General features: G+C 45.2%; 1 protein-coding gene across 3 annotated transcripts in view; it reads right to left on the bottom strand.

Annotated features, from left to right (window-relative positions):
• Positions 1-18,087, bottom strand: part of Satb2 (SATB homeobox 2) — a 213,463-nt gene that overhangs the window by 33,838 nt on the left and 161,538 nt on the right. For 2 of the 3 annotated variants that reach the window (XM_057758803.1, XM_057758804.1), the window contains one exon: positions 9,825-13,096. In XM_057758803.1, coding sequence (XP_057614786.1) covers positions 12,635-13,096 — 462 coding nt within the window. In that variant the 3' untranslated portion in view covers positions 9,825-12,634. Of the gene's footprint in view, positions 1-1,342; positions 1,406-9,824; positions 13,097-18,087 lie in introns of those variants that run through there. The other variant, XM_057758805.1, reaches the window with a different exon arrangement.

Genomic DNA, 18,087 nt, shown 5'->3' with positions numbered 1-18,087 from the left:
ATTGCTTGCTTGCCAAAACTTCAAACTTAACCGGGTCATCTTAAAATTGTTCCTTGTTCTAGTTTTTGCTCGCTCTAGTGTCCCTGCATGTGAGTGGCTGCCATGCTTGACGACATGGATATAAAATATTTTCATCATGTCAGAAAAAAACCTAATGGACATCTCTGCCCTGTATTATCATGAGTTCACTTTTATATGAATTCGAAATGTGCTAAATGGTTCATTTATTTTAAAAAAGCCAGCATCAGGGCACTGGGGATATGGCTTGCCATGCAAGCAAGGAGATCTGACCCATAATTTAAAAATACAGGTCACAGTTGCACCTGTCATCCTGGTTGGGGTGGTAGGAACAAGGCAACTCTTAGGGCTCATGGTCAGCCGGTCTTGCCTCATTGGTGAATTCCAGGCCACAGACAGACCTCATCTCTAAGAAGGTAGAAGGCATTTCAGAGAGTGACATCTAAGACTGGCCTCTGGCCTCTGCTCCTGCACACCATGTGGACCTGCCCCTCCTCCACATGCATTAAACAAAGCAACAATATCAACAATATCAACAATAAAATGTTTTAAAAAATCATATCTCTGTACCTAAAGGGCTACATATTTTGACAAACCATGCATTTTGTAGTGTGCCCCATCTGCTCTGCCCAGATCCAGCCTGGGGCTCAGCATCCTCCGTGGTCTGACAAAGGCTGGTGGTTACTCATGGAGCTTCTGTGGATTTCAACCCTCACTGTTCTCTCGATCTAACCAGAAATGTGTTTTCTTCTGCCCAAACTCCCCTTCAGACAGACCCTGGCAAACATAGAGCTGGAGTCCTCATGACCTTGCTTAGAAAAGAAAAGCAATGGATTGTGTTTAGAGAAGGTATTAAGACAATTGACCTCTGCTTCTCGAATGAAAACGGGAGAGGGGGGGCCAGCCCGGCCCAATCAATGCCATTAATTGGTTATTGGAGCAAACAAACACCGCCCTATGCCTACCCACCTCCGCGGTTAGGAGCTGCTAATGGAGCCCATTAACTATAGCCTCGTGGTTTTGAGGCAATTTGGAAGAGGCCGCTCCTTTATTTCCCTGGGTTGGTCTTTCCTATGCACTTGAAGAGGAAACTCCATCCAAAATATCCCCATCATTCCAGAAGGAAAGATCCCAGATTCCCCCAGGACTTGGGAAGTGAGGATGACAGGCAGGCGGTGGGCCTTTGTCTCTAGAGGGAGACAGCTGGAGGAGGCTCTCTTTGAGGGCTAGCGGCATCTTGTTCTTTATTCAGCTCCTCTGAGGAGGCCTTTCGCTGCGCGTCAGTTTACCCATTGGTAAAGGGAGTTGAATAATATAGACTTACCACTCCGTCATGAATGAATATTGAAGATCTTTGGCTAAAGGGGGCTATGAATATGCAGGAGCCCTGTGAATACAAATCAAGAATTCATGACTTAGTAAAAGCTCAATATGTTGATAAATCTTGAATTTTTTTTTTTTTTTTTGCAAATGCTGAGATGTTTCGCTTTTATTCAGAATATATAATAGTCAGGGATTGAGGTTCAGCCAGAGAGGCTTTATGCAAAGGACACATATGTAATCATGTACAGTAGGAGACTGTACATCTGGCATGCTGGGGGAAATTGGAGGCACCAGTCAGTCAAAAGTTCTGACTAACAATTTCAGCGCTTTTCATAATTTCTTGTTTTCTGCCTTGGCCTCTGCGATAAAAGCCTAGGTGGGGGAGGAGAAGTTGATGGCTTTTTTTTTTAATTGTTGCCCAAAGTCTGCCGCAGCCAAGATAGAGAGAGAGAGATTGTCCACCCTCCTCAGGCAAGGCTTGGAACAGCTGAAGAGAGCGCGGCTGTCACACGGCGGGACTCGGGTATGACATCGTTACAAGAGAGAAACAAGTGCTGACGTGCAACATATGCGCAACATAGTGCAGCATACGTGCAACACACGTGCGACACGCGTGCAACATACGTGCAACATACGTGCAAATTGGTTTGTGCCAGAATATGGACAGAGCTGTCCCCAGACTGTTCTCACACCAGCACAAAGGACAAGACCTGACTTTTTGTGAGCTGCCTGATTTTCTACTTACGATTGTACAAAATAATGCACAGTCAATAGAATCCACACCTCAAATTTTGCACTGCAGTCTTTGTCCAGTGTAGTTATGAACTTATGATGCTGGCCAGAGGTAGTGAAGCCCAGCTCCCAGGGGTCATGTGACCAGCAGGGAAACTCTCCAGTATTCCATGGGGTCATCTTGCTACGCTAGCATGTCCAGGAAGCTAAGGAGCATCTGCAGTAGGGGCACGTAGGACAGAAGCAGCTCGCCAAGTCTGTGCTTTGCCAGGCGTCTTGGCCTGTGACTTTACATGGGCACCTATACCTGAAACAACCTGCAGCGTCTTACGAGATGGCTAGAATATGAACTTCAAGGAGCCTTTGGATCTCTCTAGAAAGATCAATCTGTCTATGGGAGGAACTTATTGGACTTGATTTTGTAATTATATGCTAATAAAAAAATCCTATATTATCCATAGTTGACTTTCCGGTTAACTTGAGCTTGCCACCTTTTTTCCCCCATTTAGAAATACAGAATTAGTCCAGTAGTCACTACTGAGTATAAATCACGAGCCTCCTAGTCGCAAACTGTGCCAACTCAAGATGTAGCGTGCCCATTCCTATGGAGGAACAGTGACTTTCGGTTAGTTTCGGGGCTGGGGAGATAACTCAGCTTAAGAACGCTTGCTCAGATCCCCAGCGTCCACATAAAAGCTGGTAACACGTGTGTCATCCCTGGGTTAGGGAAGTGGAGATTGGAGGAGCCCCTTTGCTGGCCCCCTGGTCTCACACATCCGGGAGCTTCAGGTTCAGCGAGAGTCTCTGTTTCAGAACCTAAAGTGGAGAGAGATGTAGGAAGACAGCTGACATGGACCTCTGACCCCTATCGCTTGGGTGAGAGCATTCACACATATGTAATGCACCTGCCTACCCCTCTCGCACGCATACCTCCTTGTGTAGAATTTCGCTTGGGAGCCACTGAAATGCTCTGGCAACAGCTGTACCCACAATTCAATAGCAAATCCACTGGCAAGGAACACGTAGTGGGGCTTTCTCGCTGAGAAGCCTAAATGAATCTGGGGTTCGGTGCAGATCAGCTGGTGGCTGCCTCAAAGGATGGGGTTTCTGGGACAGTGGATAGTCCAGCATGGCCTCAGAATAGCCGTTCCGAGGTGTCATCTGTTGTCACCTCTAGGGGTTTACCAGTTTCACTGCTCCCCAACAGGAAGAGGATGATAAAAGCAAGACATGGACGTTTCCATCCATTTGGTTCAATTTTCCCACATACAAAGGCCATGCTTTTTCACAAGATTATACCCCCGTTTAGCAAGGGCATTTGGTCTTCTGCTTTTTGCGATGGCTTTGGATCAGGTGGTAGCACGTGTTTTGCATTGTCATCTGAACCGTGTTTATTTGCCAATGTGAAATTGAACAGTCTCTGTTGGCGGTCAAGTCCACCCCTTATGGGTCTGTGACATCCCAGTGTTTAGAAGTGACTGCCATAGACTGTCTTCACGGAGTAGATCTCTCCAGGAGTCAGGTAGCTGAGAGACCTTGCTGTTGCTATGACTTGGTGTGCACACCCCTGTCCTGAGTTGACTGGAGATTGCGCGCTTCCCCGTTCCCAATAGAGCAGATCACTTCGTTGCCACTGGCCTGAGACTCAAGGCTCCTCCTGGGGAACAGCTTTGGAGATGTCTTGTACACATAACTGCCTAACAGCCTGTTAGCTGACTCATTGTGGAGGTGTTCAAAGCAGAGCCACCTGTGATTCGTCTCTAAGGCACAGAAGGTTCTAGTATGCTTTAGTGGTCCTTCGCAGCCCACAGTAGAATTGGTTACAACCTGGGTTTTCATAGATGAATAGTTCTCAACCTATGAGTCACAACCCCCTTGAGGGTCCATTGGAAAACATAGATACTTGTTTTTTTATTTGTATTTTAATAACTACAGCTCGTCTGAAGATCAGAAAAGTAAAACAGTCACGCCAGCCATCTTGGCATATCCTTAATCCCAGCCCTAGAGAGGATTTTAAAACAGCAGGAGACAGCTCTCAGTCTCATTCTGAGATTCTTAGAGGCAGGATGGCCATCTCTGTCTGAGGTCAAGGTAAGAGCCAGTGGCTGGCTGTTTTGCTTTTCTGATCTTCAGGTTGAAACTCAATATCTGTCTCTGAGTTTTCATTAATCGGGCTTCAGATATTTACTTTATGATTCATAGAAGTAGTAAAATTACAGTTATGAAGAACAACAAAAATAATTTTATGGTTGGGAGTCACCACAACCTGAGGAATGGTATTAAAGGTCACGGCACCGGGAAGGGTTTGAGAATCACTATCCTAGATTATCTGCTTGGTTGCTCTGCCACTGAAAATGTCTAACAGCGGCCCAGCAAATCCAGAATAACGGATGGTCGTGGTGCACTCGCCCCCAGTCACGTTCCTGAGTCACCCCCATAGAAAACGAAAGTGGGGACTCGGGATTATCTGAAGCTATTCCAAGTCGCTCCTGACAGGGAGGCCTCCAAGCCTCTGAGGACACATGCCTCCCCGTCAACTGGGAATCTGCATTGCCTTGCCTTGTGTTTTTGTATTGTTTGATTCTTAAGTTACCAAATGATGCATGTGCTTTTCAAAGTCAGGTACCACAATTTTAAACAAATATTTCCACATTTTAAAAATGTGGTTGGCTGGAGAGATGGCTCAGCAGTTAAGAGCACTTGCTGCTCTTCCAGAGGGAGAGTTTGATTCCTGGCACCCACATCGGGCAGCTCAGAACCACCTTGAATTCCAGTTTCAGGAGGTTTGACACCTTCTTCTAATCTCCAAGGGAACTACATGTGCGTGTGCACACACACACATACATAGGTGTGCACACACATAGGTGCACACACACACATTCAAAGACACATACACACAGAAATACATACACTTCAAGGTCAGAGAAAAGTTTTATCTCTTTTTTAAATTTTATTTTTACAGATGTGTAAAGAGAGATCCATGCAAAATAAAAATTATACAAAACAAAAATATACATAGAGTCATCGGACTACCAGACAGCTTCTGGGACCTTCTGATTTCAAAGAAAGCAGTGCTGTTTGAATAAGACCTTTCCTGGAGTTCAAGGCCTAGGCCTGAAGCATGGCTCACTGAGTTTTAACCGTCCTTGCTCGAAATATCTCTACATACAGGAACAATGTGGTCTCCTCACAACCAATTTTGCTAATTGTGCTGGAATTCTTGACTCTCAGCTGGCGACAGACTTTAACCAAGCTCAGGAGCAGGATAGGGGCTCCCCTTCCCATTTCATGTCTCCCTAATCTCTGCTGTTCTTCTGCAGCTGGCTTTGTCAGATGAAAGGGACATTGGGACACAGTGAGCAGCCATTAGGGAAAGGAGAATACTTCTGAGAACAGAGTACCGGGTCAAGAGGAGCCCGGAGCATGTTCCAGACCACGAAGAGGCTGGTGCATTGCAGCCAATAAGCCTGAGGCTAAAGACCAGAAAGGAGGTCCTTAAAGGGTCCCATCACAGAGGGCTACACAGGTCATTGCAGGTACCCTGTTCAACCCTCACAGTTTGACAGCGCAAACACGGAACCTACTCCTGCAGCCCACGTGTGAGGGAAAGGTTCTCAATTTACCACCCAGGTAAGGAGGCTCAGGAGGCAAACAGACCTAACTGCTTCAGGCTAGAAAGGCCTGAGTGGCAGATAGAACCCTAATCTGGGCAGAGCGTGTGCTCAGTGATGAGTAGAAAGGAAGTATGGTTCAGGGCAAAGGAGGACCAAGGAGGACCCAGTGACACCCAGAGGATTCCAGGCTGGAGAGAAGAGGGGATTTGCTCAAGACAGCAAGAGCAGGGGGGGCGGCTGCAGGGCTGTTAGCGTCTAAACGTTCTGAAGATTTCAAAAGACTGCCAAGACATTACACTTGTTTTGGTTTTAATTAAGAAAGGAAATTATAGAGCTTCTGACAGGAACAAAGAGAATGGGAGGGGGAGAAGAAATGGGGTGAAGGGAGAAGGAGGAGCAGGGACAGAGGAGAAAGTATGGATAGGGCAACGTCGCTGCGAATCAGTTTGGATTCTTTACCTTGGCAGAAATCAGGCACTAATGTTGCTGTTTTTCTTTTTAAATCTAAACATCAGATCTTACCCTAACTCAAAGCTCACCTAAATTAAGTCATTTAGAACATTTGAGTGCTCCCTGATCTCTTTCTCCTTAAAAAAGAAGAAAGAAAAGAAGGAAGGAAATAGTCTGGCTTTATGGATGAGGGAACTGGGGATCTGAAAAGTTATTTTATCAAAATGCAAATTTGGTAAGAGATGGACAGACAGGAGGAACAGCCCACTGCATTTTCCCATCATCAACTTGAGAGAGATAGGATTTCAAAAAATGTTTCCTTACTTTTTGCTTCAGGGTGGGCTCTTAGAACTGTTCAAAGTTGCTACCAAATCTCCCAGGATGCCTTTAGTCTGTGCTGTAGAATTACCTTTGTTGATGGGTAATGATAAAATCACAGCTACCTCTGCAATTTATTACTGCTCTGTACTATTCCCTGCAATATTAATGGAATAATTTTGTGATTATTTCTCCATGTGGAATTTCCCAAGCTTTTGCTATTCCTTAAAAAAAAAAGTCACAAAGTAACTATTCCAGATTCTTCTGGGATAGCTCCGAAATGCCAGTCAGATGAAGCTGTGAGAGTGTGTAGAGAGAAGTGCAATGATCCGCTCGTGTAAGCACAATCACAAGTGTGTCACAGCGGCCAATGCCCCGATCCTCTATCACACAGGCTGGGACCATCGCAGACACTGGACACAGAGGTAGGATGATACTGGGGAGAAGAAGGACACTCTGGAGTCTTAAAGCCCTGGCTTTACTGATATTTTCTCTCTTGGAAGGCTGTCTTTCCACCTCTCTAACCCCCTGTCTCTTACTGCATCCGAGCCAGTATAACAGCCTTGAACGTCACTCTGAGGATGCATCACAGGTTACAGTCCATCACTGAGCGAAGCCGAGACAGGAACTCCTGTCAGGAATTTAGAGGCAGGAATTGAAACAGAAACCACAGAGGAATGCTGTTTCAATGACCTGATTCTTGGCTTATGTTCAGCTACTCTTCTTAGACAGCCCTGGCCCACGTGCCTAGGGACACTGCTGCCCACAGCGAGCTAGACCCTCCTATGTCAACCAGCAATCAAGAAAACACTCCGCAAACAAACCCACAAGACAGTACAATCTAGTAGAGGCAGTTCCTCAACCGAGTGTCCCTCTTTTCAGCTATGTCGAGTTGACAACCAAGATTTGCTACCACACCGATCTTCCATGTATGCCTAGGCGGGCATGCTCTTAATTAAAATCAGATACGTTATGGGGAAGGACATGTGCAATGAACAAAGAATTACGTCATCCAAGCTGGCCAATCAAGCCAGAGAGCCACCTGTGTTATACAGCTGGTCGGTCAAACTCCATAAAAAGAAAGCCCCAAATGACAACAGGACCCTTGATTACTGTCACTTACGTGGTTTTCTGCCACTGTTGGCGGTGTATATCTTTCTGCACTGTACTATTGCTCGGCTTTATATAGTTTCCTTGCCGGGCAGTGGTGGCGCACGCCTTTAATCCCAGCATTCGGGAGGCAGGGGCAGGCAGATCTCCGTGAGTTCGAGGCCAGCCTGGTCTACAAGAGCTAGTTCCAGGACAGGAACAAAAACTATGGAGAAACCCTGTCTCGAAAAATCAAAAAAAAAATAAATAAATAAAAAATATAAAGTTTCCTTGCTACTTTACAATCTGTGTACACCTTTATTATTTCATTCTTGAATGGGACACCAGGAGACCACTGGTTCCGACCCTGACTATCAGGGAACATGTTTCTCCTATGCTTATTTCTAGAAGTAGCTGCAAGGCTTGGGGCTCAAGAGGGACACATTAAACATAGAAACCACAACATGCTGTGAGATCCATGACGGTGACATGCACTGAGAGCTACATGGCCATTGGATTTGCAGCACATGGCAGAGGAGTGCAGAAAGGACTTCACGATGAGGGAATTAGATAAACAAACCCAAGACTGGGTATAATTAATACATGCAGGGGGAACAGGAGAAAAAGATCTAGGGAAGATTTCCAGGGAGAAGGTGCCTCTTTCTCTTTTGCTCATCTGTCACTTTCGGCATCCTTTTTGGATGTCATCTGGGGTAGAAGATTCAGCAGTCTCCCCGAATCCACTCTTTTTCCTGGAACTAGGGACCCAGCTAGAAACAGTTCCCTCCTGTGGATCCAGACACAGGGCTTGTGAGAGATCCAGGAGGAGTATATTATTGCTGACCGCTCTCTCTGCCCTGTCTGTGGACGCTGGGCACGACAGCCAGCCCTGTGAGAGTTATTTGGGAGCATAAAGAGGAAACCGAGCAACAACCGTGGGGGCAAACGGAGCTGTATGCTTGAAATGTGAGGGTAATCCTGACAACTTTGCAGAGTCAACTTACCTTAGCTACTTCCTGCATTTGTGAGGCGATAAAGTCTTAGTTTGAATCCCTGTTTCTCGCCCCAGTGCTCCCTTGTATACACAGCTTAAGGCTGCCAAAAGCCTTCTAGATCGCAGTTCTTATTTTCTCGCGTAACTATAGTTCAGCCCAGGAAGGAGCAGCTCTTTCGGTAGTGTTTTCTTCAAAACAGGAGCAGACAGTACAAGATCTGTCCCCCAGACACAGTGGCTCAGCGGGCTGCTGGCAGTTTTCACTTTACAGTTTGTCTCTAGGGAACCCCAGAAAGAACATGGGAAGGGGGAAGAAACTTGTGTTCAAAGCCAAATTATCCCTCCACTGCTCTCTCTCTCTTTCCTGATCTCAGTTCTCCGTTCCCCAAACCAGAGGTCATTTACATTTGCATTGAGAATATGGGTTGCCCCAATTTGGGCTCTAGTTATTCCTATAAGCCTTAAGTTGTCTGCATTTCTGTAAACACCAGGTCTTAACTGACTGTCCTTAAGATGGAGCTAGTGGCATGTGGGCTGCAAAGCCTCATGGGAAAAGGGAAGAAAGTCCACCTGTCCACCCACCGAAGCAGAGAGGTAGGAGAAGCAGAAAGGCAGGAAAAACCAACAGTATCTAAAAACCCAAATCGCTTTTTAATTGACTTCCTCTGCAGCTAAACACTTGCTCCTTCTCTATTAACTTTAGTCTTTGGAGTAATTTTTTCCGTGGTAAGCACTTTCTAAAAAATCATTTTTTGCACATTTCTCAGATACATCAATCCTCTGGCATTCCTCTGTGCACACATTATGGTACCCGAGCTCTAAATAGAAAAGACTTTTATTATGTCCATTAACCATGGACATATGTGCTCCAAAAGTTTCCTGACACGCACTCATTTGTGGTTTTTTTAATTATAAACAGAAAAATAGTCACTAGAAAAATAAAGGAGGGAGCCCATAAATATATCTTTATCCATTTGAATTGTGCTTATATACGACAAGACGATGGGAGAAATGACTCCCGGGGCTGCCCGCGCCAGCATGAGAGCATGCCTGCGTTTATACGTGCAGAGGGACACACAGGATTCCCATGTGCAATCAAAGCCATGCACTCAACAGAACTCAGACATCTGCAATTGTGGGTACCGCGGTCTTCCTTCTGAAAGAAGGGTGCAGATTTTTCTTAGATTCTCCAGGTCCTGTTCCAGTGAAGAATTAAAACGGGAAAGAAGGGCGACGCCCAGAAAACTATTTTGACCAACAAAGTCGGGTTTATTGAATGCGTTTTATTTTAACAACCAAAAAACTCTAACAGCCTAACAATGCACATAAGTTAAAAATTAATTATCACTTAGTGATAACAAAGATAGTTGATTTACATGGAAAAAAGAACATTTACAATATCTTAATCCTTATTCACATTATTGATACTGCAATAAAACACAATTTGTTTTTTTTTCTTCATTTCACAAAAAAAAGGCGGGAAATTGTGCTTTGTCAAGAGGCACTACAAGAGAAAGTTTCTTTTCCCAGATAGATATTATATGACAGGTATTGAATAAATAGACATATATGCATTGTAATTCGCAAAGATCTGGCAAGACCACAGGCTAAAATGCCCACAGATTCACTTAGAACCACTGCACACTTGGCAGTGAAATTAAAAAATAAAAAATAAAAGGCAAGACTTAGCATTGAAAAATACCTAATAAATTTTTGGTTGAAGTGTAAAAGATACCAAACGCGGATGCCATCGATTGATGAACCTGTAAGAGCTTGACAAAAAAAAAAAAAAAAAAAAAAAAATCGGTGCCTAGGACCTGTACAGGGTGACTTCAGCAACGGTGTCAGAAGACAATTTAGAGGGAGTAACTCGGAGATCGGGAAGCAGCAACTGTGGACTTTTCTGATTAAAGCTGCAGCATCTACAGAAACGGGAAGGGTGGGCCCAGGCCTCAACTGCAAACACAGCCGTCCTTTTGCAAAGACACATGACGCTCTTGTCAAGGTAACCGTTTTTTTTTTTTTTTTTTTGAACATCATTATTTGAAAAAGTACAGGAAAACGTCCCTTTGAGAACTCCAGAGGTTACTAAGCGGCCAGAGTTAGCTTGTATTGCAACGTGTCTTCTCCCTGTAGAGTGTAAGTTCTGAGTTAATATCTACACATAGAGGTTTTTATTTTCTTTAAACTCCTACCTCTTATACCTTTCAAATATATAAATAGTATTAACAGTTATATTACAATGTTTGTGTAGTAAACAGAAAATAAATTTCAAAGTGATATTGCATGAGGTCTTTGACAAGGTTGCATGAGGATACAACTCAAAAACAAAACAAAACAAGACAAGATCCAACCACGTGGGACCACTGGGCGGCCATCTCGAGCCTGAAGTAGGGTCTGGAGGCCAGTCCCAAAGCTGGAGGTCCCCCTGCTGCCACCGCTGTCAGCGGAACTGGAAGGTAATGCTACTGTTTCTAATAGGAAACCGAAGGAGATCTGGCGAACTGCAGTAGGTCGCAGCTTTAACGCTCCTTCCACAAGACAGCCCGGTCGGCGTTAGTTCCGCTTTACATCAGGTAAGCGCTATGTGGGGCACAGGGGCGGTATTTCCTTTTCCGAGGACTGGGTGACTCTGCTGAGATCGCTTCACTGACTCTATTGCCTGGAGGTGCAGAGATTCTGGAAAGCAGGTTCCTGTTAGGGCTGCCGTGGCGGGGAGGGGGGGGGGGGCATGGAGGCAGCATGTGAGCTCAGGGGGGCTGCAGAGGCTTGGCTAAAGTGGATGGGATGTGTACGGAGAAGAGGAAGGTCCGAAATGGGGAGGAAGAAACACTTGGGGGAGAGGCCGGGTGGAGATTTATTTGAGTGGAAGCCCCTCTAACTGGGCAGAAACGTCTTTCTCTAACTTAACATTACATTGAACTATGTTCTATTTCTTAAAAAAAAAAAAAAAAATCCAGAAACAATAAAGAGAAAAAAAAAACAGTAACAACCAACAATTTAAAATGAGCAGGCTTAATAGTTTTAAAATTTGAAGCCACAAGCAGGTAAATAAACTTCAAGATAAAATGTGGCTCATAGCATGAACTCCGTAAGTCCCATGTAAAATGTCATCTTTGGAGACTGCGCTAATTAATGGTCAAGTTTCCTCTGCACTGGACTTGGCTCGGAAGGAATTCCACAGAAGGCATCTGCTCGCGACAGCGCCGATGCACCACTCAGGATAACGAACGGAAAGTGGCGGCTCACGTCCTCGAGTCTACGCAAGTGTGCATTGTGTCTCCCGGAGAAATGTGTACTGTCTCCTTACTAACGGGCCCTGATTCCCTCTGGCTCATTCTCTTCTTGCCTTTCTCTTGCTTCTTTACTTTTTTTTTTTGTTTATTTGTTTTTGTTTTGGCAGTGTTATTTTGTTAAATACATACCTCAAAAATTACCCAGTAAGCTGCCAGATAGGAAGCCATAGAATTAAAAAAAAAAATAGATCAGGGACAAACACACAAAATAAATAGGAATTCAAAAATAGTCACCCCACCCTGAGAGCAGGCCGCAGTTTCTCAAAAAGCCAGAACAACTCACTGTGAAGTGGCATTTTTTTTTTATACATAAACAAGTCTTTTCTTTAAGAACTCATTTCACAGTCTATTCTTTCGGATTGTAAAGTTCTCTGTCCCATGCAATTTTTAATATATATATGTAAATATAGAGATATATACATATACATATACACACACTCGTAGCTTCCTTCATTTATCTCGTGGGTCTTTCCATCCTGGAAGTTGCCTGGTGTCTCTTCCAAAAGAGCAAGGGGAATGAAGGCGGAGTCTCCCGTGACTGGCATCACTGCGGTCCAGTCAATGATCAGAGTTTGACACTTAGTGTCTTTGCCAAGGTGACACCCGACTCAGAACCACTCACTGAGTTTACTCAGTCTACAGGCGATCCTGTGCGACAGAGGAATGCCATTACGGGTAAGAAAGATAAAACAGACGATAAAAACAAAACCAAAATAAAAACAAAGCCTTTTTTTTTTTTTAAAGAAAGGAAAACAGAAAGTCCTTGGACCCATATATTGCTTCGTCTGGTGGAGTTCACATTATCTCTGGTCGGTTTCGGCGGGCGCCGCCTTGCTCTTCTCCGCGTTCTCCTCCTCCCCCTCCACCTTGTACATCTCCTCCGAGCCCTCCTCGCTGTCGTTCTCCTCCGACTCGGTCAGCAGCTCCTCGTCCTTGTACTCCGCCACGTCCACGGCGGAGCCCAGGTGCTCCTTCAGCTTCCCATGATGCTTCACGTGGTACCTCTGGTTCTGGAAGAACTTGATGATGGTGTGCTTGGGGAGATCCAGCTGGGCCGACAGGGTGTGGATGGCTTCCTGGTCGGGGTAGAGGCCGACGTCGTGGATGAAGCTCTGCAGGATGCCCAGGGCTTCTAGGGAGATCTTGGTGCGAGAGCGGGGTTTTTTGGCACAACTGTCTTCGGCGGGAGGGGGTGGTGGGGGCGCTTCTTCTCTGGGAGGAGAGCTCTCCTTGGTCGGCTGGGACTGCTGTCGATGGAGGACCTGATGATCAGAAGGGGGAGAACATTAGTGTGACTGGGACCTTAGGTCTGCGAAGCCACCAGACCTCTGCAGCAGGTGCTACCTCCCTCACGCCGCCACGCTTTGATTGGAGTCGCTTGTGAGGAAGTAGAATCATGTCATCTACAAAGTGTGCAATGTTCCTGACAGTCATTTGAGCTGGGTAAGGTGGGAGGCCCGGGAGGGGAGATTTCCATGAATCTGAGTTCAGTTTGGGCTACACTTCAAGTTTGATGCCAGTCTAGACTAGCAAGACCTTGTTTCAAAAACAACAAAAAAGAAAGAAAAAAAAATCAAATGAATTGCATACAGCAGCGTTTAAACTGCGAGGTGCTAAGGCGTTAAGTCACAAGGCTAAGGCATGTCTTTCAGCCCCCTACCCCCAGTCTCAACACGTGGCAGAGAGAGATCAAGAATGTGGCCGGGCCACTTTAGATGTCAGATGTATGGCGTGCATACAAGGACAGGGTTCCCAAAGGAGGGATGAACCTTGACAGTAGGGGCAACAGTCACTGCCGGGGCGCCACTCAATAGAACTGAATGAGCTCAGCTGTTCCTGCCCGAGACTGGATTTGGCCCAGGAGCTCCTGATCAGCCCATCCATAGCTTGGGGCAAACTTTCAGCCTCTGGTAATCATTGCTCCTCTCGCCCTCACCACTCCGTGGGTGCTCGGGAGAAACAGATGGCACTTTGGGACAGAAAACACGACCTCTGTAGAATCAGGAATAACTTTACCTTCTCTTAGTTGTTGCTCTTTAAATATAATTGTTTTAAATAATATATATGAAAATCTTCAAAGTAATTTAAAGATATAACTTCTGTATGCTGTAAATTTTAATTGACTCTTTTAAACACATTTAAATGGGCACTTTTCTATTGCTATAAGCTAATTAACCCTCTATTTTGAGCTTAGTTCCAAATTTCTATTTTTTTTTAATTTTTAATTGCAAGGTTTACTAGCTGACTGTTAAATTTTAAATATTTCTTTTTCTTTTCTCAAAAATATCCCTCTTTTCTATCTCTACCTACACCACACGTTCACTAAACCATGAAAGAAAAACTAAAGGGGGTAACTCTACTCTGAACCTGCCTGTCATCACCACCCTTGTGTGAAATAACTTTCTATTTTAGCACAAACTTCTTAATACATCGGTATGTCTACAGAAAGACAGCGATGCAAGGACACTGTCTGAAGAATCCTCCTCAGCCCCCGTCACAGGCCTGGGCACGACTTTATGAAGAGCCGAAGGGGGAATGTCACCCAGAGAGGAGCCCCTGCCATCACAGGCAGCTGGCCTGCTGCTGCAGCCGTACCTGCTGAGATGGGTTAGGTCATGTACAGAGCTGAGGACCACACCTCCCATCCCCAGAGAGTGCCCGACTTCCTCTACAGTAACAAGTTCACTCAAACAACAACACACATTTCTTTATCATTTTCTATTGTTTTATAAAATGTTTTCCCAAATTAGGGTTCCAAATTATCTATTTTTCATAGTGCAAAGAGAATCAAGCCCAAGCTATATATATATATATATATATATATATATATATATATATATATATATGTTACAATGTAACTCTGTATATATATCTATATTTACATTAAACATAGAAATATATACTATATATATATATAGTTACATTAAAAAAAACATGGTATCTTCCAATCACCATTCCTCCCGCCACAGGGACTAGCCACATGGCCCACTATTTAGGACCAACATTCGCCTCCATCTGAGCAACCGTGCTCTTTGCTCCATTCCCAGAGACCTAGGATGAGAAGCATACTTTCTCACCACTATGAAAACGTCAGCTTTTTTTTTTTATAGAGTTGAATGAATAGTGGAAGAGATAAAATATGGGAGTAACAGAAAAAGTTTAAGTCTTTTTGAGTAACTACCATCATTTGGTAGAAGCTGGTAATGAGGCTACCCACGGGGGCCCACAGCTGTATAAGCTTTTGGGAGGCTTTGAGAATAAAGAATCGCAAACGCAAGGCCAACCTGGGCTACATCATGAGACTACCGACTAGAATAAGCTGGAGGCTGGTTGCAGAAAGAAACCCAAGACAAAGGGCTATAAAACAGTGGACCAGCATCCAAATAGCATTGACCAATTAAGGGCAATGTTCTTAGCGTTTTCTTTACCACTTTCAACTAAGAGCAAACTCATGTGGTCTGATGTGGTAAGCTGGCATCAGCAAAAACAAGTGAGAGTTCTCTTACTCCAGTGTCCTAATTATCCCCGCCAGGGAAAGCGAGGCCGCTTTGTGGGCTCCCACAGCTCTCGGTGGTGGCTTTGATGGCAGGAAGATATGTGCTCAGAGCCCACGATGTGGGCAGCATGAGGGCGGCAGTAAGCAAGCCTCCGTGCCAACAGGTGAGGGGCGCAGCTTTTGGTGAGGAGGACGGGAGTGAGGGACAGAGTGTGCTCCAGCAGGCCATGTGCTCAAGCAGGAGTGGTCCCTATTAGGGCCGCTGTGCTAATTGGAAAACAAAAGAGAATTAAAATGCCCCATTTTCTAAATTACGCCCGCCTTCTGTAGTAAAAGTCAGCAGAACGGTTCCATTTAATTGAATAATTAGATTGGTTCTTAAGGGGCTTTCCATTGTGCACTGAGTAGATTTAAAGAGATTTTTTCCAAAACTGTACTTTGAAGTTACTATAATCTTTCTGCATGAGGGCATTTGCTCTCCTTAGGCCCTACCAGTAGGAGTACCCTACTCCCCGTCATTTCTTAGAACACAGCGCAGTCACACACATGTACAAAGAAGACAGACATGAAAAACTCAACAGAGATGATAGCAGCAAGCACCCATTTGGTTCCAGGCAGCTCTAACATGGATAGCGCAATCCTACAGTTCCTCGTGAAGGTGTGCTCTGGACCAAGAACCAACCGGAAACAGGCTGCATCATAGGATGCGCCTCTAAACTGGAAGTTAGGAATGCAGGGGGATGTCAGGTTGAAAAAAGTTGGCTTCCGAGGTGCATCGCCGATCATAGACCAGAAAGATGTTTCTAAGAGGAAATATCAACACTGAAAATTCTCCATAGAGTGAAATGCAGTTTCTGACCACGCCAAACAGAAGAGTGGGTTGGGGGGTATGACGATACAGGCATGAAGACAGTTACATACCAATGCTAGCATCTTTTAATAAACATGATACAGGCATGAAGTCAGTTACATACCAATGCTAGCATCTTCTCACAGACCTGACGATACAGGCATGAAGTCAGCTACATACCAATGATAGCATCTTCTCACAGACAAGGAAAGAACAGTCAAAAATACAGGTGAGAGATATGTTTGTTCCCAGATACATATAATCTGCTCAACCTATACTTGTGTGCGTGTTTTGGGGGGCTGACCATTTAATATTGGTGTGCTCTTCTCCTGGGGAGGACTAGTTCTCTCTCTCTCTCGTGCCTTTGTTGCCTTTAGTTCTTTATGTAGGAGTGAGGCCCCAGGAGCTTCCCCCCTTCCAAGTTGGCATGACAGTTGGTGTCATCCTTGTCCTGGCTAGTCCTGGTTTATAACATCGACTGTCACTTAAAACCTACAGTAACACACACACACACACACACACACACACACACACAAACTGTTTAAAGCCAGAAAGAATACTGTACCCTCTAGAAGACATGCCATGGGACTTTCAGTCATGAAACCCTTAAACTAGAAAGAAGCAAGCGTCCCCAGTGTAAGACTGCATAAACCTAACTCCTGCCACAGAGATGCCGGGCTAACTCTCCCACCATGGGGAACCACCACAGACTTTCTGTTGGGAGAAAGGAGTCAGATGAGAAAGACTAAAGATTTCAAGATTCTACTTATGGGAGAGTCATGAAAAAAAATGCAAAGAACACACATAATAAGAAAGCCTACAGGAGCTTTGCACACTGGTAATCCCAGCAGACAGGAGGCAGAGGCGGGCGGATCTCTGAGGTCGAGGCCAGCCTGGGCTACAGAGTAAGTTCTAGGACAGCCAGTAGTTAACACCAGCACGTTGTCTTTGACAGTCACTGAATGAAAGGCTGGGAGACCCCCTTCTGGGGAGGCTGACAATATTCCCTGCCTCACTGTGGGCATTGATTGGAGGGATGAAAGCATTTCTGAAAGATTATCCAGCTGCATGTTTAAGAGCTATGATTTTACTATATGTAAAGGGCACCACCTCCCAATTAATAAAAACGCCAATGGGTTCAGAACAAGTGTGTGTTGTGTAGCTGCGAAATGGACCAAGCGAGAGGTTTGAAAACTCAACGCTAGCTCGGGCTACCTATTGAGACTCGTTCTTATAACTGCGTGTAACTTTTAAGGCCCAGTAGCTGGACTCAGTCTTTAAGGTGCAGCACCGTCCTCCTGTGAATTTTTTTTCCAAACATAATAAGATGGGTCACTGTGCAAAGACAGCTACGCCTTTTTACGCCTTTTTCGCAGGGGAGGACTGGGAGTGAGGATGACGCCGTGGAAGTCCTGGACAGAGCAGGTGTTTACGTGGGTGACCAGGGAAAAGGCTCATGGAGGACACAGTGTAGCTGCAGGGTCTGAAGGCAGCGAGGGGCGGGTGTGAAAGTGCTCCAGACGGAAAAGGTTGGAAGGAAAGGACAAGCAAGAAGCAACCAAACATCCAGGCCAGCCCATTGGGGCTGTGTGTGTTCTCCAATGCAGTTGCCATGGCTGCATGCGGGTTTTTACATTTATTTATTTCATGAGTGTGCAAATAAATGTGTGAGCATGTGTGTGGAGGTCTCTCAGCCATGAGTGTCTGTTCCAGGTACCATCTACTCCCCACCCACCTTTTTTGGCACAGGTCTGGAAGCCACCAAGGAGGCTAGACTGGCTAAAAAGTCTCATGAACCCACCCGTCCCAGACCATGTGGGCTGGGATTACGAACACACCACCATGGGTTCTGGATATGAACTCATGCCCTGGTACAGGGGTAACAAACACCTTATCAAACGAGTTAT

The sequence above is a fragment of the Chionomys nivalis genome, chromosome 26 (genome assembly GCF_950005125.1).
Source record: "Chionomys nivalis chromosome 26, mChiNiv1.1, whole genome shotgun sequence".
NCBI lineage: Eukaryota > Metazoa > Chordata > Mammalia > Rodentia > Cricetidae > Chionomys > Chionomys nivalis.
This window is presented reverse-complemented; position numbering and strand designations above follow the sequence as displayed.